Source organism: Vicugna pacos, chromosome 7, assembly GCF_048564905.1.
Source record: "Vicugna pacos chromosome 7, VicPac4, whole genome shotgun sequence".
NCBI lineage: Eukaryota > Metazoa > Chordata > Mammalia > Artiodactyla > Camelidae > Vicugna > Vicugna pacos.
In genome coordinates, this window is record NC_132993.1 from 73721301 (window position 1) to 73747593 (window position 26293).

Consider the following 26293-nt stretch of genomic DNA (forward strand, 5'->3'; position numbering starts at 1 on the left):
TGGTTACTATTTTGTTAAACTATTTGATAATATATTATTTAAATCCTCTGTTAATATTTCTTTAATGTCTCAGACTTTTGAAAGTTATCCTCTCCTCTAACTTGGAATGCGGTACCAACATATGCAGTTTCTCTCTTTATAAGTACTTTCAGAAAAGAGTTCCTATTTCCAGAAATCTCAAAAGCTAACTCCTTAAAAAAAAAAAAATCTCTCTCAATAGTTCTCCAGATTTACAGGTCAAGTGTATGAGAACATTTTTTTGAAGTGCAGAAGGCACTTGAAAGTGGAAAGCATTTTACCAAAGGTGAACTAACAAATGGTCTAGGGAACAGAGTGAGAAAACATACATGTTTTTATAATCTTCCTAAAAGGAAGAATGATATGATGAAAAAAAAGACAGACCAAGGACTTAACAAGTCTTAAAAAATAAAGCCCAGGTGTGACACCTGCCCACCCAGAGATGCTGTGGAGCGGGCACAGAAGGGGGAGGCCCATCTGCTTCACCTCCTTGACTCCAGGCAAGGGCTGGGTTATTTACAATCTGCAGAAATGTTGACATTTGTGTTGTTTGTGATCACATTTCAGGGGGTAGGCTTTTTTTTTTTTTTCTCCTTCTGATTATTTTCTGATGATTTCTTCAGCCCTGGATAAGCTTTATGGGTTGGGTTGGGTGTGATTTTTGCTTTTTATCATAAGCACTTTTCAGTCAGTGTTATTATTCAGATTTCCTTGTGGTTTGAGGACTATCCATGCTTTGTGTATCAGCTCCCACTTAATCCAAGGACATTCTCTTTTCTTCCTTTTTGTTGTTAGCTTATTAAGTGCCCTACAACAAAAGAAGCTTCATATATCAGGAAGCATGAAAGAGCAAAACTTGGACTCCACATCAAACTCCTGTTAGTTTTCTTCTAACAATCAAATAGAGATTCACCGTGTCACATTGGCCATTTTTGACCATACTGTGTTTGTAGACAATCAAACAGTGATGAGAACCAGCAGAACTAGCTCTGCCCCTCAGTAACCATATGACGTGAGGCGTTGTTGTTCACCTCTACAAATCTTCAGTTACCTCATTTGTAAAACAGAATGGTAAGAGAACCTACAGCTCAGGGTTGTTGTGAAGATTAAATGCGCCATGTGAACTGCCTGGCGCATTATGCAGCACAGAGTAAGAACTCAGGAGATGTGACTTACCGTTTGGAGTTTCCTGCTTTTCCTCATTTTGTGTTAATTTCTCTCCATAGAGCAAGTGCAGTTAGTGTGTATAAGAATTGAAACAGCTGCTGGAGAGAAAAAGAAATCTACAATAATTATTTTCCATCCCATAAAACACACGGTGTATTTGACTTACACCGTCCAGGATTTGGGCATATTGCAAAGAAATATGCTTGTGTAAGAGAACACAGGATATGTGTACCCAACATGTAAACACCAGCATGAACCTCACTCCTCTTCTGAATGTCCAGGGCTCTTGAAAGAGCTATGTTTTGCGTTTTTTATTTTTGAAAATTAAATTTATATCAACTGTCATTTAAATCATCTATAATCATATTCTACCTTCCACATCTTCTGAAAGATAGAATACAAATAATATAAGCAATCTCAATTTTCCTCACCTCCTTATGATTATCAAATTGTCCATTGGTTTAATGTTCTCTTTTACTCTCTTGGTACCGTGTTCTTATTTCATCTTTTGGTCATGGTTTTGGTCACACTGCTTCCCACAGCGTCATGCTAGATAACTATCTTTTCTCTCTAAACAATGACTTTAGTCTAGTTCCCTAACTAAACACTTTTAAGATCTTACAACCTAAGTAAATTTGAAACTATAAACCCTTTGTTGGATTTGCAAGAGTGAGAAAGAGGTGTCTGGGGCACAGTGATGTTTCATGAGTAAATGGGGAAATTGGATAATGGGCCGAGTAGGGCTGAGCGTGAGTCCTGTGGGGAGCAATCAGCCTGATGAGGAAGCCTTGGGAGAGGCCAGACAGACTAGCAGAGAGAAATAAGGGGGACTGTTGACCTGTCTTAGGGATTTAAATCTGATGGCCATTGATGGGGCAGAGGACAATTTTGAGAAGAGTTGATGTAGTCAAGGTCAAGGACCAAGGAAGGCTTGTTAGGCAACTTAGCAGATGCTCAAGATCAGAGAAGCAACATGGCAACATGTCACAGTGACCCAGGGAAGAAATGTGCATGTTCGGCACAGGTGTGGTGGCACTAGAGAGGTCAGAGGACCAGATACAAGATATGGATTATACCCTTGGCAGCTGCTCCTGTCTGCTGGTAAATCTCTATTTGACCCTAGGCGTGAAGCACCTAGCACACACTGACACTCAATAAAGGTTACTTCTCTACTATGGTGGGACCACAGAGGCACTGAATGGGGGACCCTGCCCCACTTCTGCCCTTAACTAGCTATGTGACCTCATGGTACATCTGTGAAATGGACTAGAGAAGGACTAGAGAATATGTTTGCCTCAGTCCATCCTAGGTCTAAAACTCTGCAATTCTATTATTTTACAGTCTCATAGTCAAGTTATTTAAGTTAATGTGTGTCTCATACTGAAATATAAGCTGGCTTCCCCTTGTTCTGATCTTCTATTGAAGGGAAATGGAGTACATTAGCCATACTAATGAAAAAAATAAGTTAAAAAAGATAAAATATTAAATATCATTTTTTTCATAATGATTATCCCTGGTTTTTTTTTTATTTAGTAAGCATTCATTAAATGCTTGAAAGTATCCATTAAACATCTGTCTCCTTAGTAGGCCCTGGGAATGCAAAGATAAATATGATCCCTGCCCTCAAGAGACTTCTGTTCTTACATTCTAGTCAGCACAGAACAGACTGTGGTACCTGATGGACACAGTGCTCTTAGTGCATCATACACTCTGTACTGGCCTGAAGGAGACCTAAGAGTCCTTTCTCTTTCTGAGTTTGAGTCACAGCCTTGATGTGGTCTCTCTTATGTCCTTTTTTCCTAATGTAAAAGCAGCTAACTGCTTCTTAGATGTACTGGGTAGCATCAGGGTAAGATTTTAACTGGATACTATTGAATTGCTTTTACAGTAAAACAATTTTATAATCCTTAAGTTAAAAGACAAATGTCCCCAGTATATTTCAAGTGTCATGAGAGGGGTGCAGCCAGGACACCATGGCAGAAGGGAAAAGCACAGAGACAAGACTGGTCAGTTCTACCTGAAATAGAAAGAGTAGTGAAACCATTGGTGGTTCTTGGGCTAAGGCTTTAAAGGAAGCAGTTTGTTGCCAGGCAGATGGCATGAGGAGGGAATTCCTGGTAGAATGGGCATGAGGAGGGCAAAGATCGAGCTGTCAGACTCCCAGGTATTGTGGCACAGATGGAGAGAGGGGTGTGAGGTGAGGCTGCAGGTGCAGGCAGCCAGATCCTGGAGCAGCTCGGGTGCTGAGGTGGGACTTCATTCTGCAGCAAATGCGACTCCAGTATAGAAGAAAAGAGATGCTCTCTGTGCTTAAATTTATGCCTTAAAAAGATTTCTCTAGCATCAATAGAAAGGATTATTGGAGAGGGCAAGAAGAGAGGAAAGGAGTGAATATTTCCAGGTCATATACATAGTGTAGGCAAGAAGTTACGAGGTTCTGGAGTTCTGAATCCAACAGTAGGAGCAAGGATGAGAGGAGACATCAGTCCACGAGATATTAGGAATATGGAACCTATAGGACGGTGGAATGTAGAGAAGACTAATTTGGGGTGAGCCCCAGGTTTCCAGCTTACAGGACTGGGTGGTTGCTCATGCCTTTTACGGATTCAAGGTAGAGCAAGTCTTAGGGGAGACTGCGTTTATTATTGGATGTGAGCCCCGTAGAACAATCAGTGCAGATAGAATGGACACTTGGGCTTGGCCTCGGGGGAAGGATGGGCTGATTTAGTAGTAGATGTAGAAGTCTTAAAATAAAATAGAAGCCCTGAGGATAAATAACAACTCAGCTCAGGGGAGTGGGTCAGTAAGAGGAGAAAAGGAGGCAAGGACAGAGGAAGCAGGGGTAGCGGACTCAGCAGCAGCATGTATTACCTTGTCTTTGCAAGTAAGCAGTCCATATGGACAGCGCTGGGCCTGCAGTGGTCATCCAATAACTGTTCTCTTAGTGGTGAGTGAGGAAATGAACGAGTGAGTGAACAGTTGAGCGAGAAACAAAGCACACATAGGGCTGAGGAGTGCAAATAATAGAGATCAGGACAAGGAAGACAACCCTACACATTATTCTCACACAGACAGAAACTAAAGCCACAGAGTGAAGGAGACCCCAAGGGAACATGTGTAGAGTGGGAAAATAAGGACTTAGGAGTGACTGATCTCATTAAAAAGGTTGACGCTGCAGGTTCTCCACGCTCCTCTGTAAAACGTTAGTCATCATTAGTCAGAGCAGCCCATCGGCAGGAGCAGCGGCTGGAGTCACAGTCTGACCTTCAGCTACATGGGAGGAAGATAATGTTCTATTCCCCTTCACGTGGGAGGTGGATGAGGACAGAGGAGGCATGAAATGTGGCTGTGATGAAGTACCAGATTCAGCAGGAGCAGGCTGCCCGCTGGGGAGAGGCACCTCTTACCGTAAAGCATGGTTCTCCTCTGGTTAGTCTCATAAGGGAAAAATCTAGCCGCAGCCTATCCAGTCCCCACTGAAGCGTTTAGAATCTGAGGTGAGCACGAGCCCCACAGCACTAATGTGGCTGCAGAAAGCAAACCAGAGTTTTGAGTTCCTAGGCGGGTCCAGGTGACAAAAACATGCTTTATTTATCACGTGTAGGTAACAAAAGGTGGCTCACACTCTTTCAAATTTGATTTGTCTTTACATAGTGAGGTCATTAGAAACCTGAAAGGTTCCATCTTTTGTAGGCATCTTTTTAAGTGACTTAAAGATAATGGGAAATTACTCAGAAATAAGCTGACAATTTAATGGAACTCAATTCAATGGAAAAGTATTTATTGTGGGATCACTAAGAATTAATTTTTAAGAATAAAGGTAGTTCTGCCAATGCAAAATGTGGTCCCTGCCGTCACTAGTTTCCTTAAGAATAAAACAAATCAAATCATTTTTTTTCTAGCTTAGAGGTCAGGTAGCGAGAGGACTGTTTAAGAGCTGATTTACCCCCTTCTCTGAAAGATCTACATCACTTCTGATGCTCGTGCACACCTAGTGCTTAAGTCAGCTCTGTGATGATTCGATGAGACATACTCCGTGTTCACATCTGCAAAATGAGAAATCAGGTGGCTGGAAGGTCCCCTGTGGCTCCAACATGCTACATAATAGAATCAGGGCCCAAGCATGGCAACTGCTGACAGCCCAGGGGACTTCCTTTCATTCTATCATCTCTGAGCTAAGATGATACAATGACATTTTGGAAAACTTCAGAGCTGTGAAGGGCTTTGTTCTCCACCCAGCGTATCTGACTCCTTCAGTTCCAGATGCCTGTGTCCAGCCTGCCCTTCCCAATTATCCAGCCTGCCCTTCCCAATTATCCAGCCTGCCCTTGTGGGACTTCACAGAGTGTCTGCGTTAGCTTTCTCTCTTAAGTAGAACGGCACCTTGGGATGATACCCCCTCTGGTGGTGTCTCCAAGGAGCAAATAAAAACATAATAGGTCACGACGCATCTAGTAACTCTGCCTTCACCACTACAGCCCCCTGTATTGTGCGCCCACAAAGTGGTCACAGCTACTGGCCGTTTCTGTTTCACTAACTGTAAAACTGTAAAAAGTAATGCCCAAATAGATATCGCAAGTCTATTTGCTGATCTGGAAGACCTTGGACAAGATCATAGTAATTAACCAGTCTACTAATTGCATAATGATCTGTTAACCTGCTATGATAGAACCCTAGATTTGGAGTCTCAGACGATGTGGGTGAGTCCTGGTTCTGCCACCGCCCTCTTGCATGCTTGTAGTCAGGGCACCATCAGAACCTCAGTTTCTTCTGTGAGATGTGTTTGCTCATTTCTTCCCTGTCTTCTTCACAGGGATTTTATAAGGAATATGACATATACCCAAAACTGCCATTTAAGTGTACACTGTTAAATGAGATTTTTCTCAGAAATTAATATTTTTAGTATTGGTAAATGCGTTTTATTCATTCAACAATCGATACTTAGTGAGCACCTTCTATATGCTAGATACTGTGCTAGGAATCGGAGAATCGATAATGAAGAAAAATCCAGGTGTGAGCCCTGCCGTCAGGGAACTTTCAGACTCATGGGGGAGAGAAAGAGTCATCACAGGAAGCTGTACTCTTCCCAATTAGTGGTCTCAACTGTGGAAATGGGAGGAAAGAGGAGTGTTGAGAGTTTCATGAAACTGAGGCCGGGATTTGGCTTAGAAGTAACGCTGGAACCAAGATCTAAACCAGGTGCTTAGGGCAGGGAAGCAGGTTCAAAGACCCCATGGTGAAAGGGCCTGGAGGGTCTGAGGGACTGAAAGAGGGTGCCTGACACTAGAGCGAAAAAAGGCAAGGGGAGTCCAGAGCAAGGTGAGGCTAGAAAGATGGATGGGAAACAAATGTTCTGTAAAGGATTTTTCACCTTGTTCTTATGAGTGCTGGGAAGCTGATTACAGGATTTTAAGCATAGGGACAGCATGATAGGATTTATGCTCTGAAAAGATTACTGTGACAATATTGTAAAAAATAGGTGGAACCAAGTGCAGGTAGATTTGCTGCAGTGGTTCAGGCAGGCCCTGATGGGAGTCTGGACTCAGATGCATTAATGGAGATGAGATTTGAGGAGCATTTAGGAATAACCACAGGACTTGAAATCAAGTTGAATTGCAATGATACAAGTTGAGATATATTTAATATTGTACTTACTCTTGGACTCAGCAATTCAAATCATGTCCCAGAGTAAATGGTGATGTTTTCCTCATTAAGACATTATGACAGATGAATTACACTTTTTTTCCCCACTTGCTTTAATGACTTTATTTTCCTCCAAGGCTTTTTTTTTTCAGTGTTATTGAGGTATAATTCACAAATAAAATTATACATCATGGTGATTTGACATACATATACATTATGAAAGGATTCCTCCCATTTAGTTAATTAACACATCCATAGTTAACACTGCACTGTGTAATGAAATTTGCTAAGAGAACTTAAATATTCTCACCACCTCCACAAATAAAATTACTCTTGTTTCCACACTGACACTATGACCAAGCACCGATCTATTGAACGCTGTCTGCCTTTGATCCTTTTTTGTATTTTCCAGTTAATACTGTGACTATTTTTTATGTATATTGAGAAAAAAATTAGCATGTTTACTTGAAACACATGGCAGAATGACAAAGCTAATGCCTATAACTGCTGTGCCTTTGAAGTTTATCCCAGTCTTATTCATAACATTAATTGGAGAATTCTCCCATAAACCAAAGGCACTCCACATGTTGTGCATTTTGAAAGGTCAAATCTGTGGAAGAATTTATTATATTTCATTAGCGAAATCTCACTCAGCACTGATATTAATAAAAATAGTCTCCATTTTAAAGCAGGGTGGTAAATACATGGCCCGCACACTACCCCTCTTTCCTCCCATTTCCACGTCTGGGATGCTGACTGATAAAGATTCGGTTTTCTACTGAGCCTTTTGAGAGGCCTCCTCAACACAGCACTCCAGGCAGCGCTGGCAGGAGAGTTGGAACACATTTATCATCCTCACTTTAACACTATGGAGATCCTTTGTTCCCAAAAAATCACTCTAAGTACCTATTTGTTTAGGTTTTCCTCCCCCCACAGATATGGTTTACCCCTTTTCCTCAGTGAGATCTGCTATTCCTTATCTTCCCAGCTCGCCTGAGCTCCCAGGCAGCTGTGGATGTTTCCAGGAAACTAACCGTCCTGCCTCAAACACAGGAGTCTTACTCTCTGCATCAGAACTTTCTCTGGCTCTCCAGGTGAAGCACCTTAAGCAGAGACAACCCAGAAACGCTGGGGAAGGTTGACCCTCTGGGAGAATAGTATTCAGTGAGGAGCAGTCTGTAGGAGAGGAGGGCCAAGCATGAATGCCCTGGCCTCGCCACTCCTCCACGGTAGGGAGGTTCTGATGTGTGTTCGTGGTGACTTCTCAAAAGATCCACAGGGCAACTGAGTCCCAGGTACTCACGGTGGTTATCTGCTCGTTAGTATTTCACTTCCCTGGTTCCCTTTCCTCATTCTTCATTTCTGCTTCCTAGGGTTACCCAAGTCCTCATGTCAGGGTCTACTTTTAGGAGAACTCAAACTAACATGTCTTTCATCTTCATGTTATGTAAAACAGATTCACAGATGGCAGTGAGTGAACTTCCTCCTGATGAGTTGGGAACTGAGGCTTAGGCTCTGACTCTACACACCACAGCAGACCCAGTAAAACCAGCTTTCCTTCCTTTATGGAAAATCTTGGGGGTAAAAATGGGGGGGAGGGCGGTGGGAATAAACCAACTCAGTTGCATCAAGAATTCCCACCATAAAGCAAACAATTTTTAATCTGTTTTGTGATTGAAAAGTATACTCTAAGGGCAATTCTATGAGGCTATTTGTACTTTTATCTCCACCTGCAGTGCTTAAGTGATGCTAATCAGGGACACCAGAACCTTAAAAGAAGATTTCAAGCCTTAGTTGGTTAAGTTAGCTGAAACGGGAGATAAACATCAGTTCTGCCTGTATTTCAGACCTTAGTTGATAAATATATAAATAATGTATAAATAAAAAGTGTATGTTAAATATGTGTATATAACATAGACAAAGAGAACAAAATTGTTCTTTGTAAGTTCTATTTAAGATGACATCAGGCCAAAGAATCTTCTATATGCTTTCTCTCAGTATCTCAGTAAAGTGCCAAGATGGCACAGAAAAGAATGTCAGGGATTCACAGATTCTAGCAATGATAAGACCGCTTAGGTACTGCTTTGTAGGGCAGTGAGAGTTATGTTTAAATCTCTTCCCCGCCGAACAGTTACTCTTTTGATTACTACTCCCTTTCAACCGATTCTAAAATCTCCAATCCCAGAGCACAGTGTAGCACAAAGAGAGGACATGGTAATGAGAAATTGTCTCCCGGAGCAAGTAGTGCAATTACGTTAAGCACTGAGGATGGAGGCAGAGCTCTAAGAAGCTTGTGGGTAGTACATAGGGACCATCTCAAATTTTTTACAACACAAATGTTTCTCCCCAAAACGAGCAAACAAAATTAGGAAGTTGTGTCAAGAGAAGGCTCCCCACAGTCCAGAAAAGCTAAGCTACACGGTTGCCAGTGAAAGCCCGGCTACAAGCTGTGCACACGTGTTTGCTATTGTGTGAAATCCAAAATGGGCTTTTTTTAAAAAAGGAGAAGTCTGTGACTTTATTAGCCAGCAGGCTACTTGAGGGGGTTGAAGCGGGAGGAGTGGGTGGCCCGGATGACAGGCGGGCTGTGCTTCATGGGCTTGTAGGTGATTGAGAACTCGCCTAGGTCGTCGTGGCCGACCATCTCAGGCCTGATCTCCACCTGGTTAAAGGTCTTGCGGTTGTACAGGCCCACCGCGCTGCCCACCACCTCGTGCGGGATAATCAGGCCGCGCAGGCGCGTCTTCACCACTTCCGGCTTCTCCGTGGGTGGCGCCTCCCTCTTGGCCTTGCGCAGGCGCTTCAGCATTCAGTGCTGCTTCCCCCGCAGGCGGCGGTTTAGTCGCCGCCGTGGCTGCGCGCGGTACGGCTGCGTCAGGGGCGTGTGGGACGTGTGCAGCCGCCGGTCGAGGGCCTCGCCGCCGCGCGTGAACTTGCGGGACGTCCGCTCCTCCTTCTGTCCCACCGCCGCCATCTTGTCGGCTCCTCGGGAAGGGAAAATGGGCGTTATTTCACAGAGTCGAGTGAGCTGCCGTGAAGACTGTGCACCTGAATCTTGGTAAGACTCCCGTTTTATAAAAAAATGAAAAAAACTTAACCTTAGAGTGGAGCATATAACAAAAAGTTAGGCATATAAGAAAGGGATAATTATTATCGTCCTTGAAGATCAGGAGGAAGACATGACACTGAAACAGATTTACTGGAGACAACAGTAGAAACAGAAAACAGGCTTGGACTCCTCAAATGCTAGAAGGTTTAACTTTTGGAAAAACAAGTGGGTGGAGCAGGCTGAAATGCAAAAACCAAGTAAAGTGACACTTAGTGAAGTAAAAAGGCTGTAATAAGCAAATCTGGGGGCTAGAAGTTACCTCAGAAGATCAAGACGCTTATTAGAATCAGAGGTAGAACTGATTCTGCAAGAAATTTAATGGTATAAGGACACTTGAGAAGTTCCCCAGTTTTACAGAGCAGCAGGCCTCCAGCTTTATTCCATCTCGACAGCACTCAAGTGAACAACACTCTTCTAACAGTAATGTTGTTCTTGATAGAGTCTTAAATATGATGCCAGGGGGGTGTAGGGGAGGGCACAAGTCAGACTAACCGGGGGAGGGGGAGGGGAAGTGAATATGAACCTAGAGCTTTGACTGTAATCCCTTGGAAGAGGGGGAAAGGCGTAGCCTACTTTTGGTAAGTATTATTGGACAAATAAGCGGATAAAGAAATTGTAAAGAGAAACTGAAAAAGAAGTCAAGATCAAGTCTACAAATAATAGAATATCCTTTGAGCAGTATTTCTCAAATGTGCATGTGAATCACCTGGGGACCTCGTTCAATTACAGATCTGTTCGAGTCAGGCTGGAGTCTGAGTCTGGGTTTCTGTCAAGTTCCCAGGTGAAACTGATGCCACAGGTCTTCACTCTCACTGCAGCTTGAGTAGAAAGACTTTGGATAAAACCTGAGCAGATGCACTGTCTATATTCCAAGAATAAATAAGTAAAACAAGTTCACACTCAGGCATAGTATAGTGATTTACGAAGCATGTAGAAGGTTAAAGGAAACAGTATACCATTATTCAGGGAAGGAAATGAAAGGTTACTTGCAAATAAGCAAAAACTGAGTGGATCCAGGCTTGTCTCCAGCATTATGAATGTCGGAAGACAACAGAAAACCCCCACGAAGTTCGGAAAGAAATAAACTGTGATCTAAGAATTCATATGCAAGTTCTATGAAAGATACCATGTATTTGGGTTTTCTATTGCTGCCATAATAAATTACTACAGCCTTAGTGGCTTTAAATAACACAGGCTTAGTATCAGAAATCCAACACAGGTCTCACTTGCTAAAATCAACATGCCAACACAGCAGCATTCTTTTCAAAGCCTCTTAAGGAGAATCTGTTTCCTTACTTTTTCCAGCTTCTGGAACTGGCTGCAAATTGTGGCCTTTTTGTTCTGTCTTCAAAGCCAGCAATGGCAAATTGATTCCTCACGCCACTATCTCTGTCTGCAGCCAGGAAAGGTTCTCCACTTTTAAGGATCTATGTGATTGGATTGGGCCCACCTAGATAATCCCAGATACTCTCCTCATCTCAAGGTCCTTAACGTTAATCATAGCTGCAAAATCCCTCTAGCCAGGTAAAGTAACATAGGTACAGGTTTTGAGGATTATGGTATAGACCTCTTTAGGAGGTCACTAGTCTACCTAAGACATCAAATATATGCTGTTTCTGAAAAGAAAAAAAATTTTGCTATACATTACATCCTTGTTATTTATTTATTCTTTTATGTATTTATAGTCAGTTTACAATGTGTCAATTTCTGATGTATAGGATGTTTCAGTCATATGTATGTTCCTTTTCAGATTCTTTTTCATTATGAATTACTGCAAGATATTGAATATGGTTCCCTGTGCTACACAGTATAAACTTGTTTATTTATTTTATATATAGTAGTTGGTATCTGCAAATCTCAAACTCCCAATTTATCCCTTCCCACCTTCTTTCCCCCTGGTAACCAAAAATCTGTTTTCTATGTCTGTGAGTCTGTTTCTGTTTTGTAAATAGGTTCATTTGTCTCTCTTTTCCTTTTTTTAAGATTCTGCATATAAGTGATATCATATGGTATTTCTCTTTCTGGCTTGCTTCACTTAGAATGATGATCTCCAGGTCCACCCATGTTGCTGCAAATGGCATTATTTTAATTTTTATGGCTGAGTAGTATTCCATTGTATAAATATGCAACAACTTCTTTATCCAGTTACCTGTTGACGGACATATACGTTGTTTCCATGTCTTTGCTATTGTAAATAGTGCTACTGTGAACACTGGGGTGCATTCAAATTAATAGTTTTCTCTGGAAGTATGCCCAAGAGTGTTATTGTTGGATCATATGGTAAGTCTGTTTTTAGTTTTTTAAGGATCTTCACACTGTCCTCCATAGTAGCTGCACCAATTTACATTTCCACCAACAGTGTAGGAGGGTTCCCTTTTCTCCACACCCTCTCCAGCATTTATTATTTGTAGACTTCTTGATGATGGCTGTTCTGACCGGTGTGATGTGATACCTCATTGTAGTTTTGATTTGCATTTCTCTAATAATTATTGATATTGAGCATCTTTTCATGTGCCTGTTTGACATCTATATGTTGTCTTTGGAGAAATGTTTATTTAGGTCTCCTGCCATTTATTGGATTGAGTTGCCTTTTTTTTTCCTTTTCATTTCTTTTTTTTTTTCTTATTAGGCTGTATGAGCTGTTTGTATATTTTAGAAATGAGTCCCTTGTTGGTCTGTCTTATTTGCAAATATTTTCTCCCATTCTGTAGGTTGTCTTTTAGGTCTGTTGATGGTATCTTTAGCTGTGCAAAAGCTTATGAGTTTAATTAGGTCCTATTTGCTTATTTTTGCTTTTATTTCCATTATTGTAGGAGCTGATTTGAAAAAAATACTGCTGTGATTTATGTCAGAGTGTTCTGTTTTCCTCTAGGAGTTTTATGACATACATGTAGTTTTACTTTTAGGTCTTTAATCCATCTTGAGTTTTTTTATTTGGTGTTAGAGAATATTCTAATTTCATTCTTTTATATGTAGCTGTCCAGTTTTCCCAGCACCATTTATTGAAGAGACTCTCTTTTCTCCATTGTATATTCTTGCCTCCTTTGTCATAGATTAATTGACCATAAGTGTTCAGGTTTATTTCTGTACTTTCTATCCTGTTCCACTTATCTATGTGCCAGTACTATATTGTTTTGATGACCATAGCTTTGTAGTATAGCCTGAAATCAGGGAGCATGGTTCCCCAGCTCTGTTCTTTCTCATGATTGTTTTGGCTATTTGAGGTCTTTTGTGTTTCCATATAAATTTTAACATTTTTTTGTTCCAGTTCTATGAAAAATGTCATGGGTAAAAAAAAAAAATGGGGATTTGGGGGGTAAAAGTTGGTGGGGATTGGCTAGAATCTGTATATCACCTTGGGTAGTATGGCCATTTTAACAATAGCAATCTCCTATCCAAGAACACAGTATATATGTGCATCTGTCTGTGTTGTCTTCAGTTTCTTTTATCAGTATCTTACAGTTTTCAGAGTACAGGTTCTTTGCCTCCTTAAGTAGGTTTATTCCCAGGTAGTTTATTCTTTTTGATGTGATGGTAAATGGAATTGTTACCTTAATTTCTTTTTCTGATATTTTGTTGTTATTGTATAGAAATGTAACTGATATCTGTATATTAATTTTGTATTCTGCAACTTTACCAGATTCATTGATGAGCTCTAATAGTTTTCTGGTAGCACCTTTAGGATTTTCTATGTATAGTATCTTGTCATCTGCAGACAGTGACAGTTTTACTTCTTCTTTCCTAATTTGGATTACTATGATTTCTTCATTTTCTCTGATTGCTGTGGCTAAGACTTCCAAAACTATGTTGAATAAAAGTGGTGACAGTGGGCATCCTTGTCTTGTTCCTGATCTTAGAGGAAATGCTTTCAGTTTTTCACCATTGAGTATGATGTTAGCTGTGGGTTTATCATATGTGGCCTTTATTATGTTGAGGTATGTTCCCTATATGCTCACTTTCTATAGAGTTTTTGTTATAAATGGATGTTGAATTTTATAAAAAAACTTTTTCTGTATCTTTTGAGATGATCATGTGGTTTTTGTCCTTTCTCTTGTTGATGTGATATATTACATTGATGTATTTGTGTATGTTGAACCACCCTTGTGCTCTGGGATGAACCCCACTTGATCATGATGTATAATCTTTTTTATGTGCTGTTGGATTCTGTTTGCTAATATTTTGGTAAGGATTTTTGTATCTATTTTCATCAGTGATATTCGTCTGTAATTTTCTTTTTTGGTGGTGTCTTTGCCTGGTTTTGGTATCACGGTGATGGTGGCTTCATAGAATGAGTTCGAGTGTTCCTTCCTCTGCAATCTTTTGAAATAGTTTTAGAAGGCTAAGTGTTAACTCTTCTCTAAATGTTTGGTAGAATTTGCCTGTTAAGCCATCTGGTCCTGGACTTTTGTTTGTTGGGAGTTTTTAAATTAGTGATTTGATTTCAGTACTGGTAATCGATCTATTCATATTTTCTATGTCTTCTTGGTTCCCTGGTTCAATTTTGGCAAATTGTACCTTTCTAAGAAATTGTCCATTTCTTATGGGTTGTCCTTTTTGTTGGTGTGCAGTTGCTCATAGTAGCCTCTTGTGATCCCTTGTATTTCTGTGGTGTCAGTTGTAAATTCTTTTTCATCTCTGATTTTATTAATTTGGGCCATCTCCCTTTTTTTCTTAATGATTCTGGCTAAAGAGTTATCAATTTTGTTTATCTTTTCAAAGAAGCTTTTAGTTTCATTGATCTTTTCTATTTTTTTATTCTCTATTTCATTTACTTCTGCTCTTATCTTTACAAAGTCTTTCCTTCTACCAATTTTGGGTTTTGTTTGTTCTTTCTCTGTTTGCTCTAAGTGTAGGTTAGATTGTTTATTTGAGATTTTTCTTGTTTCCTAAGGTAAGCTTGATTTGTACTACTCTGTCTTCTAGCTCACTGGTCCATCCTTCTGCCTCATTTAGTCTATTCTTGGTTCCTTCTAGTGTATTACTTATTTCAGTAATTGTATTCTTCAACTCTGGTCATTTTTGATATTTTCTAACTTTGCTAAACACTTGGCTCTGCATCTATTCTCCTCCTGTGTTCTCCAGTCATCTTCACAGCATTACTCTGAACTCTTTCTCAGGTAGATTGTGTAATTCCCCATCACTGAGTTCTTCTGGTTAGTTACGTTTCTCGACCTTGGAGGAGTGGCCCTCTGTCTGAGACGTCTTGTGCATCCCAGCATTGCACTCCCCTCTGGTAACCCAAGGGCCAGGTTCCAGCTGGTCCCAAAGTAGAGTCTGCCTTGCGTTCGTGGATTCCTTCCACAGGCTGTGGGACTATTGTTTTCTTACTTCTGGTGTCTGCCTCCTGATGGGTGAGGCTAGATTAGAGGCCTATGTAGGTTTGCCAATGGGAGCGATTGGTGCTTGCCCGCTGCTGGGTTGAGCTGGGCCCTGGTCCTCTGGTGGGCAGGGCCTTGTTCTAGAGCTTGTTTAGAGGTGGCTGAGTTCTCAGGAAGTCTGCTGATGTGTAGAGCTGTGATGAGTTGGCCTGAGGCATCTCAGTGCTTAAGCCTAAAGGCTGTTGAGTGGGACCGGGTCTTGGCATTAATGACCCCAGCAACATGTCAGCCTCCAGGAAAGCTCATGTAGATGAATAACTCCCCAAATGTCTGCGACCAGCTTTTATGTCCCCAGGGGGAGCTACAGCCAACCCCCACCACTGCATCCACAGGAGACCTTCCAAAACCTGCAGTTAGGTCTGGCTCAGGTTCCTATGAAATCACTGCCTCTGCCCTTGGTCCTGGTGCACATGAGATTCTGTGTGTGTGTCCCAAGAGTGAAGTCTATTTCCCCCAGTCCTGTGGAGCTCCTACAGTTAAGCCCCATTCTAGGGGCTCCTCCAGATGCCAGAACCCCGGGCTGAGGAGCCTGATGTGGGGCTCAGAACTCTTACTCCTGTGGGAGGGCCTCTGCAATATAATTTTTCTCCAGCTTTGGGTTGCTCACCCGGGGGGTATGGGGCTGGACTTTATCGCGTGAGTGCACCCCTCCTACTGTCCTGCTGTAGTTACCTCTTCATGTTTCCAGTTAAAGAAGATCTTTTTTGGTAGATTCCAGTCTTTTTTATTGATTGTTGTTTAGCAGTCAGTTGTGGTTTTTGTGATCGTGAGAGGAGGCAAGCTCGTGGTCCTGCTACTCCGCCATCTTGACTGGAACCCTGTTTCTGAAAAGTTTGAGGACATAAACTAACAGAGGACCACAATTCAAAATCCCAAACTGGGAAATAATAAAATATAAGGAATTGTGATGAGCATTTAAACCAGGTTAGGTGGTTAAGTCTGAGTAATCGTATGAATAGTTATAGGAAAATCAAAAGTTAGAAAAAATTCATTTAAAAATTATAATAATTATTAACTAGGAATACAGTTTATAACTAGAATACAAGACCTGTTGAGTGAGGTTAAAGTGGTCTACCTTTCTCCTCTAATCAGGATAGAAGGAACTTAATGGAAAATTCTAATGGGATGAAAACAATGATTTGCTTTGTTTAAAGCTAATCAAAACAAGCCATACTTCACATAGCAAAAGGGAGCTTAAAAAACCTTAAAAGGGAGCTAAAAAGAGCAAAAAAAAAAAAAAAAGCCTGAAACAACGAAGAGAAGAAAATAAATGCATCTGTTGTGACAATAAAGTAAATTGTTGAACACCTTTCTGAAAAGCAGACTTCTGTTTTGTAGGAAAATAATTCAAAATGCATCAAAACCATTAAATGGAACAGTATACCATTTTAAATTGATAAAAAGTAAAGTGCACTTTTATTTAGTTCCCACTACAGCAATTCCTATTATTATGTTTACTTTGTTACAGGTAAGGAATCTGAGCCTTAGAGAGATCAGAGGACTTGCTCTTGGCTACCTGGGTGTGAGTCACAAAGCCATGGTCTCATTCAGAGCCCAGTAGTTAATCTTGGTATATACGCCTTCCCATGCATACGTGAGACCACATAACTTGTGACAGGTAGAGCTGGGACTAGAACCCAAGTCAGTTTTACCCCTAATTCTATGTGTACAACCTCTCCACTATACTGTCTCAGAAATTGTTTTTCTGTTTATATCTTTGCCTCATCCCCTTGAACCAAACATTTGACACAGGTTATTTTTGTTCTCTCCTCCAGTTTCCCTGCATAACCAGAACCCCTACAAATCCCCACTGATTTTGCCACTTTGAGCCGCTGTGAGTAAACTCTCCTACCCAGTCCTATCCTCGCCCCATGGGGTGGACCCTGGGGGTTTCCCCCATGGATCTGCTCCAGCCTTTTAATAAGGACTTGGCTGCCCCTTCTCTTTCACTTAAGGTTAACTCTTGCCCTTTGTACTCTAGATTCCATCCTCCTTCATCTCCTCATGAAATAATTCCACCAGTTACACCCTTTCCTCCTGAGTCTTCAGACTCTGTCTCTGTTCAGGCACCTTCTCATCTGAATGTATGCTTGTCCTGAAAGAAGTCTTTCCCTTCATGGGGGCTTTATTTCCCCCTAGGCACTATGCCACTGTCCCTTCAACCCCGCAGCCACTTCTCAGTTCCATTTCCTCCTTCCCATTCACCGAGACCTATTCAAATCTGATTTCTGCCTCTGCCATAGCAATCAGCTGCTTCCACTGAAGCCACTTGTCACCCTCCCAGTTGGCAAACCACTTAAAGCCTTGTTTCTTGAGTATTTCTGTTAATACTTTACTTGGCTCTCAGTTACTTCTCAGATGCTTCATTTATTCATTCTGAATACCCTGAGGAGTTACCTTTTCATGCTACACTACTGAGCACCAGATGAGGGAGCCAACTATTATTGCATGACTTCAGCTAAGTCGAAATTCACTTTGGTTCAAACTTCAACATGTAATTCAACTACATTTGAATTCAGACTCACAAAGGCACCTCACACTCATTTTGCCCATAACCTAATAACTCTGTTTTGGGGGTGGGGGTAATTTTATTCATTCATTCATTCATTCATTCATTCATTTATGGAGGTACCAGGGATTGAACCCAGGGCTTAGTGTATGCTAAGCACACACTACCATTTGAGCTATGCCCTCCCCTCTCCCATAACCCAACTCTTTAGACTCCACTCAAAGAAACCTCTTTCCTATATTTCTTTTTTTTCTTTTTTATTTTTTTGAAACCTCTTTCCTATATTTCTTACCTCAGCTAATGACACCATCATCCATCTAGTTTCCCAAGTTAGAAGTCATCAGAGATTTCATCTCCTTGATACCACTCCTCCACCCCCAGCAAATCACCAGGCCTCATCAGTTCTTTTCTCTGTCTCTTTCTTGCTGCCCTCCTCACTCTTCACTACTATCATTAATTCATTCAGGTATATCTTTTGAAGTATCTACTATGTGTCAGGCATTGTGCTAAGTACTGGGAATACATTGGGAATAGAATAGATCTCTCCCCTAGTGGAATTTATACTCTGGTTGGGGAGATAGGCATTAAACTAATAATCTTGCAATATAATTACATACATAGGAGTTCATAAATGTATTTATAAATAGTGATGAATGTCATATAAAGAAACAATACAGGATGCAATGAAACATTATAGTAGAGAACTTTGATTTAGAATAAAAGGTCAGGGACATCTTCCCTGAGGAGGTAATATTTAAGCTGACACATAAAGGAGGAGTCAGACAGTTTGATGAAGGGTTAAAAAGGGTAGGCAACTGAAGGAGCTTGTGCAAAGGCCCTGTGGTTAGAAAAGCCTGGCATATTCAAGGAATTTCAGTCAGTGAAGGGTAGTAACCCATGAGGTGTCTGGAGAGTAAGCAGGGGCAAATGTATATAAAAGGCCTTGAAGGTTTTGTGTTTTATCCTAAATGCCGTGGGAATCCATAGAAGAATTTTTAAGTGTGATCAGATTCTGTGATATCAGCAAATTTGCGGTTGCTTTGGTTGAGATAAGAGATGCTGGTGAGTGTGGATTACAGTGGTGGCTGTGGAGATGGAGAGAAGTGGATTTGTAATATATTTTAGAGGGAGAAAAGACAGAATTTGGTGATAAGGAAGTGAGGGGGACAGAGAGGTGAAGAATGATTTCCAGGTTCCTATCTTTAGAACTTAGAAAGGCAAGTGAAATTTTCTAAAATAGGAAACATAGAAGAAAAAATGTGGGAGAGAAGATCAAAAATTTCATTTTATTGAATCTGGTGCTTGTGAGACACCCACAAGTCAATAAATATTTACTTAATGTTGGTGTAATTTAATGATTAAATTTAAGGTCTTTAATTTGTCTTAAGTTTCTTAAAGATGTTTCTAGATGGGTTTCTCAAAAAAAAAAGTGTTATTCATTTGTTACTAAAAAAAATTACTCTCAGAATTGGAATTTTGTATTTGCCAGACTGATATGCTTCCACATTTCCTTTGCCAACTGTTTACAGGGCATCATAAACACACAGAGCAGTTTCTCTCTTCATGGACCTTGGTCTTGTTCAGAACATAAAGAAAAATCCCTTTGTAGTTGCCAATATTTTCTGCAGGCCTCACCTCAGTCTGAGTTTTAGCCTCCCTGACACAATTCTTCCCCTTCCAATCTGTCCCTTTATTCCCGTTCAAGGCTGTTCACCTGGCCTGCTTTATTTTGAACATATCCTTTATGTAACTGAGTTTATCAGAAGACAACATGTGCAGGCTTATCCTTTCTAGATACTCATTGGGATTACTTGAAATTGTCGGATGGCTCTCTCCATAAAGAACAAAGCCCAGGAGAAAATGGCCATTTGAAAACAGCTTTATAGTGTTCATGAGAAAAAGACTTTTATTTAAAAGATGCAGAAAGAATCATTTTTGCAGCATTGCAGAGAAAGCCTCAGCTCTCCACATAAAAACAAATTCTCTAGTCCAAAGATGGCAACTAATTTGAAATTTTCTTTGCAAATTGAATATTTTGCTCGACTGAGACATGGTAATGTGAGGTGAGGGTACCATCAGCCGTGTCTCTTAATGGAAAGATCGTTTCTTAGCCTAGGTCAGTTTCATTAAGAAAAATTGCTCTTCTACTGATTTGAAATAGCTTAAACAAATTATCGAAAGGAACTGCGGGGCTTAACTCATTTAATGAATTTTAATAGGAAATACATGATCAGTCAAAAACCCAGAAAAAAAGTGAATAACACTAAACTAGTTTTAATGGAAATTAGCTCATTACCCTGCTGGCTTACATTTACCGAAAGCTGAATTTTTGATAGAAAATTTGCCAGGCTGTGGGAAAATGGGAGGATCTTTAAATTAAAGATTAACTTTATTAGTGGTATTTTTCTCCCTTAAATTAGCCCTAACTAGAGATTTGTAAAAACCCTGGGGCCTTTTTCCCCACTTTGGAAAACTTAAAAAAAAAAAAAAGATTTCCTTTATTGGAAATTTCTCATAGTTCCTGAAATATTTTCAGAATATACTAGGATATGAATCTCCTTTACTGCTTATAGTCCTTTATAAGGAAGGATAACTTAAGAGGTGGAGGGTCTGTGCCCGGTGTCTAAGTGAGTTTCCTGTGCTCCCGCAGGATGTCACAGGGACAGTGAAAAAAATTAGCTTTCCTTTTTCCTCCCTCACATTCATGTGATAGGCACATACTTTTGTTCTCCCTTTCTTTTTTCTCCTCTTTTTTATTGCTTTAAAATTTTTTAAAATATAAAATATACATAAAATCTGCAATATTAACCACATTTAAGTGTACAGTTCAGGAATGTTAGGTAGATTCACATTGTTGTGTCTTCCTTGTTTTTTCAAGCAAAAGAGAACACACAGCTTTTAATAACCCAGAGCATGGACATCTTCAGTGAATCAGGTCTTTAGTTCAGAGTGTTTGCTATACCTTTTCCATTGCTTAAAAAGAAAGTGTTTCCCCTACATCTCTGTCATTTTTAGCAACTGTAGAATTTTCTATGGAATACGTGAAACTAATGATAGTCTTCAAAGCCAGAGTCATATGTTGTAGCAAGTACTTGAGTAGAAGAAGAAACCATTTCACAGTTCTGCAAATGGGAGTTCAGTATATCAAATCGAGTATAGAGGCACACAGAAAGATTTAGTCCTGTTTGGGGTAAGTTTCTAGAAATCCCTAAAAGTTGCCTTAGTGTTACTCCAAATTAAAGATACTGCAGTGGGACTCTCCTGGGCTTTGTTCTTTATGGAGAGAGCCATCTGACAATTTCAAGTAATCCCAATGAGTATCTAGAAAGGATAAGCCTGCACATGTTGTCTTCTGATAAACTCAGTTGCTCTTCATTGTATTTTGATCCCTCATTTGAATGAGAGTGGTTTTAAGAAAATACGTTATCTTGTGATGTGCCCTGTGAAAATAATAATAATAATAAAAACTCTTCACAGACAACTCACAAATGCACACCAGAAAGGGACTGTCCCTTCAGAGCTGTGATAAATATATTGATATTCTTTCATTTTAGATACGGTGTCAGAAGTAGTTTCTGAAAAAAGCCACTTTTTGGAACTTTCCTCTTGGGGAAAGGCAGAGTTGCTAAGCAGTCATCAAACAATTTGAAAATGGTCCCTTGTGACACTGACGTTGGTCATACAGAATTCTACATCACAGGATACAAGACATCAGTCAGGGTTACTGATGAACAGGCAACCAACACAATGCAATGATTTGCATAGCAAATGGAATGTTTTCATGTTTCTCCCAAAGCAAGATTCCTAACAATAAAACATTGGAGGGGGTGCAAGAAAAGGAGATATTAAATATTTTCTGGATTTTTACTTAATTGAATGGATATTACTCACAGAAAGGATTACTATTATGTTTTTATTCTTAAATGGTTAGCCAGGTCATATATAAAATGTTCCCCATATAGGGTATTCAGATTTAGCAAATGAAAATACAGACTTCCCAGTTAAATTGAATTTCAGATAAACTGAATTTCAGATAAAAGTAGTGTAAGTATGTCCTATGCATTATATACATCTCATGCAATCAGTATACAGGATATGCTAAAAAATTATTCATAGCTTATCTGAAATTCAAATTGAACTGGGAATATTGTATTTTATCTGGCAACCATGTGATTTATTAAAAATTATATTTAGTTGACATGGAGAATTTAATTTAAATTTCAATATGAAGTCTGTGTTGTCTTTCCTCCTCTTCCATTTTGAAGAACCGGAATTTCTTGTCTGAGCTATTTGCACTGTGCTTCTATTTCCCTGCCCATTGTACTTTTACATGCAGAATTAAAAATATATTTTAGTTTTATTTCTTGTTCTAAAGAAAATAGATTTTAGAGGTCTCATGTGAAAAGATACATGCACCCCAATGTTCATAGCAGCACTATATACAATAGACAAGATCTGATTCAGTTTTGTGCTTTATAGTAAATGCATCAAAATTTTCTTATTGGTTGCATCTAAATTTTCCCAATTATTCTCTTATTTTTTCCTTTTAAAAATGCCCCTGCTCATGTTTCAGTTCGCTCTTAACTGTACCTTAAGGTCTTTCACTTCTGTCATCTTAAGAGTCAGGATTAAATAAATGTTTGCATTTGTACACACATACACAAACACCCATCAACAAATCATCAGTATGGAAAGCAGGGGTCAAGTCATTATAAAGAAATTTTAATTCCACAAAGGAATTTATCGTATTCCACTTTCTATAGAAGTAGGGGAAATAAAGGCCAGGAAAAAACCCTGAAATATAAAGGAACCTTCACTGTTATCTTAAAGAAAAAGCTCTTTTTCTGTGAACTTGGTTTTTTGAAAAGGACTGTCAGCTCTGAAAGGCTTAAGAGTAGTTAGCTCTGTCCTTGTTCCTGTTCTTCTCTGAAGATAGGTGGTGAGACACCCAGAAGTAACAGTCTTAACAAACCAAGCCTGTCTTGGCTTCTGTGATCTATGCCAGACCAGAATGATTTCAGAAAAAGAAAAATTGCAGAAATGAAGATTTTAAAGTTTTTATTTTGTTTTGGGTGTTTTTTTCTTTCAATGTTGACTGGAATAGGCTAGATTTCCTAGAGGGAGTCATCCCTACAAAAATGGTCATATGTGTATAATATATAGTAATTTAACTCACACTATTATGGTATTCATGTGGCTCTTCCAATGAAGTTGAACAGAAAACTGAAGATTAATCACGTAGAACACCTGACCTTATCGGTTAATCGGGCCAAACTGAGTATATCCGAAATAGATGTTTTCTGTTCATCTTGATTTAAAAGTTTATAACATAATTAATAATTTGTCAAGGAAACATGAAGAGCCACATTAAGTTATTTATTTTTAAGGAAATCTATTCTGATACTATTTCTTGCCACTGAAAATTACTTACTCTGAAGGAAGCAGCTTCTTTGTGACAGTGACTCAGAAAGGACAACTATTGCTTCATGACTGAAGCCCCCTTAGCACAAGTCAGCATCAGACATATTTCAGAAACTACCATAATGGGAGCAGTAGAGAAGTCCTGGGTCTTGCCAATGGTTTGAGGTCAGACTGAATGAAGCAACCTTAAAAGGAGGGGAAGCCAAAGTGCCTGTGATGAAAGGAGGTCGATTTAAACAGCTCTCTATTCTTGTCTGATCTTGACCAATGTCCCTTTTATGCCATTTTAGTTCTGGTACCATAACTGCTGAGAGGTCCAATGATTACACATTTTCCATGGTAGGAATAATCATTTTTTAAGATAATACCTCATGTGGAGATGAGAGCTTTGTAATAAAAGAACCATTTTCAATACATCTGAATCAAAGTCTAAGAAACTCCGAGCACCTAACAAAAGTAAAGTAGCAAATATTTGAAATCCATTTGGGCACTGAAGGAAGAAAGTGACGATGACACAGAGAAAGTAGAAGAAATAATTGAATGTTTTGATATTGTGAGAATGTGTAAATGACATCTTTTCTCAAAAGAACTGTTGCCAGCAATTCTGTAAAGCAGCAAATAGATCTTACTCTTTCTTGAATATAACAGTTAATTGGCCACTAGGTTACATTGCTTTTCACTTTATAATTGGTGGTCAGTTTGTTTTCATTTTCACATTACAGAATGAGTCAAGGAGATAAATGTATGTATTTATCTGTAATTTTACTCTCAGCTATTAACAAAAAAATGTGATGAAATCCTTGGAATTAAATTATAACCAAACCACACATTGAAAAGAATTGTTTTCATTAGTTGGAAAGAGATAGAACATACATAGAGAGGGTACAAGAAAATGAGTGAATTCTAGCAACCAGTCTCCTTAGGTAAAATAGTTGTTATACTTAAGCATTAAGTTTAACTCTGTGTTCCAAGGAAAGCCAAGAAGCATGATGTTTTATATAACTTCACTCTTTCCATAAAATGCAGCATCATTTCTTTACAACAGTGCGTCAGGGTGCAATTAGTATTTACCCCATATGTGAGTTGGATTTCTTCAGCATCTAGATAATTAATTGTGTGTCCAAATTTCTGTAGATATTTCCTATAAATGGGTTATGGTTTTCAACTATTCCCATTTTGTACCAGTCCCAGTTTTAAAGGTTATGAACATTATGTGGCATGTTTGCAATATTCCATTTTATTGAGCATTTTGTCAGACACCACCTAACATTAACATGAGTAAAATCATTGAAAGATGGAAGATATTATATGAAAAGATAGTAATTTTGTTTTGTGTGTAAGATTGTGCTTTGGCTTGCTAAGATCAATATGTGATAAAATAATAAAGGGGAAAAAAAGAAAAGAGAATGAATCTGTCCATTACTTTTAATTGTCTTAAAGATCATTTGGATCACAACAGAATCAGTCCAGTTGTCACACCGTTTGTGATGACTGAAAGAACTCAATACGTTGAAAAAAGCACGGCTCTGATATGATTCACTCAATTAACAAACATTTTGAGCGGCTTCTTCATGAAAATCTTTGTACTAACACAAGGGTAGAGGGATAATAAAATAGATATCTACTCTAGAGAGGATCTCAGTGGGAGAACAGACCCATAAACAATTATAATAGAATCAGATTTGTAATATATGTATATATAGTATTTTTAAATTGAGAATTAATGAAGGTTGATAGATTTTAACCACATAAAGCAAATATATAAAGTAGAATTATTTATTATACTAAGCAAAGATATTAACCTTTAAAAATCTTAATTTCTATCTAGTCTCTTCCTCCATCTCTCTCTCTCTCTCTCTCTCTCTCTCTCTCTCTCTTTCTAGTGCAGAAATCCCTAAGGATGACTCAATCTTAGATCTTGTAAAGCGGCTGATCTTTCACTATATAGTTACTTACCTTCTCTGGGCTTCAGAATCCTCAGCTGCCAAAGAAGGCAGTATTCCCAGAATTATCTATATAATTCCAATAAAATTATTTGGACACCTTGAAGAAAACTGTACAGCCAGGCAGAATTTGTTGTTTTCATTGTTGATTTAAAGTAACTTGCAATTATCTTAATATCATGCCACTCGTAAGTGGTAGTGGGGTATATTTTCAAAGTTTAAATATTGTTTTCTTTATTACAGGTTTCTTTTCTCCATGGAAAACTCCAAAGCCTGTAAGTTGGAATTATTCTGCTTCTTTCTTTATTGCTAGTTACTATTACAATTTCGCTAAATAAGAGTTGAATTGGGTAACCTGAAAATCTCTTCCCCCTCTGAGATTCTGTGATACCAGAAGAACAAATCCTCTGTGTAGGAATAACTTGTCTTGTTTTCCTATGAAGACTCTTCTGTCTGTTTTTCAGTATTCTTACACAATGAGCATTAATGCTATACGGTGTGGAGTATTGAAAATAGAAACCTTTGTTTTTCGCTGTCAGAAATAGTATAGTTTTTATAACAATGAATTTTTAAAAACAGTGCAAATAGTAGGCCCAGAGGTCTTGACCTGCAAATTAAATCTAGTCCACAAGAAATTTATCTGTATATATATTTGTATGTGCATATTTACATTGTAATGTACACAGAGCTAAATGTGTATGTGTCTGTGTGTGGAAAAAAATATATATACAAACCTTACAGTCACTCAAAGTGCTTATGAATCTTTAGAAAACTAGTGATCTCTGCCATCATCTAACCTCTCTTGGCCTAGTTTCTTTATGAATCATGTTGAAATTTTGATAACAATGGAAAGACTGATGGATTTTAATAATCTTCTTGTGAGGCAAGGTTAGCCAAGTTGCCTTTGCAGCTAAAGATGATGTTTACCTGGCATTAGATTGAAACTAATAATTGCTCAAGTCCCAAAAACTGGGACTAGTTTTCTGGGATCCCATTTTCTGCTGTATTAGAATAGTCAGTCCTGACTGGCCTGGCTAAAACCCATGACTGGAAGAGAACTGTATCCAAGTGATTCAAGTTAAAAACAAAAATAAAAACAAAAACT

At 39.2% G+C, this 26293-nt stretch overlaps 1 protein-coding gene and 1 pseudogene across 2 annotated transcripts in view; one reads left to right on the forward strand and one right to left on the reverse strand.

Annotated features, from left to right (window-relative positions):
- Positions 1–26293, forward strand: part of MAGI2 (membrane associated guanylate kinase, WW and PDZ domain containing 2) — a 1098388-nt gene that overhangs the window by 932021 nt on the left and 140074 nt on the right. For both annotated transcript variants that reach the window (XM_072965145.1, XM_072965146.1), the window contains exon 11: positions 25432–25463. In XM_072965145.1, coding sequence (XP_072821246.1) covers positions 25432–25463 — 32 coding nt within the window. The remainder of the gene's footprint in view (positions 1–25431; positions 25464–26293) is intronic.
- LOC102543189 (small ribosomal subunit protein uS19 pseudogene) lies at positions 9362–9811 on the reverse strand (annotated as a pseudogene).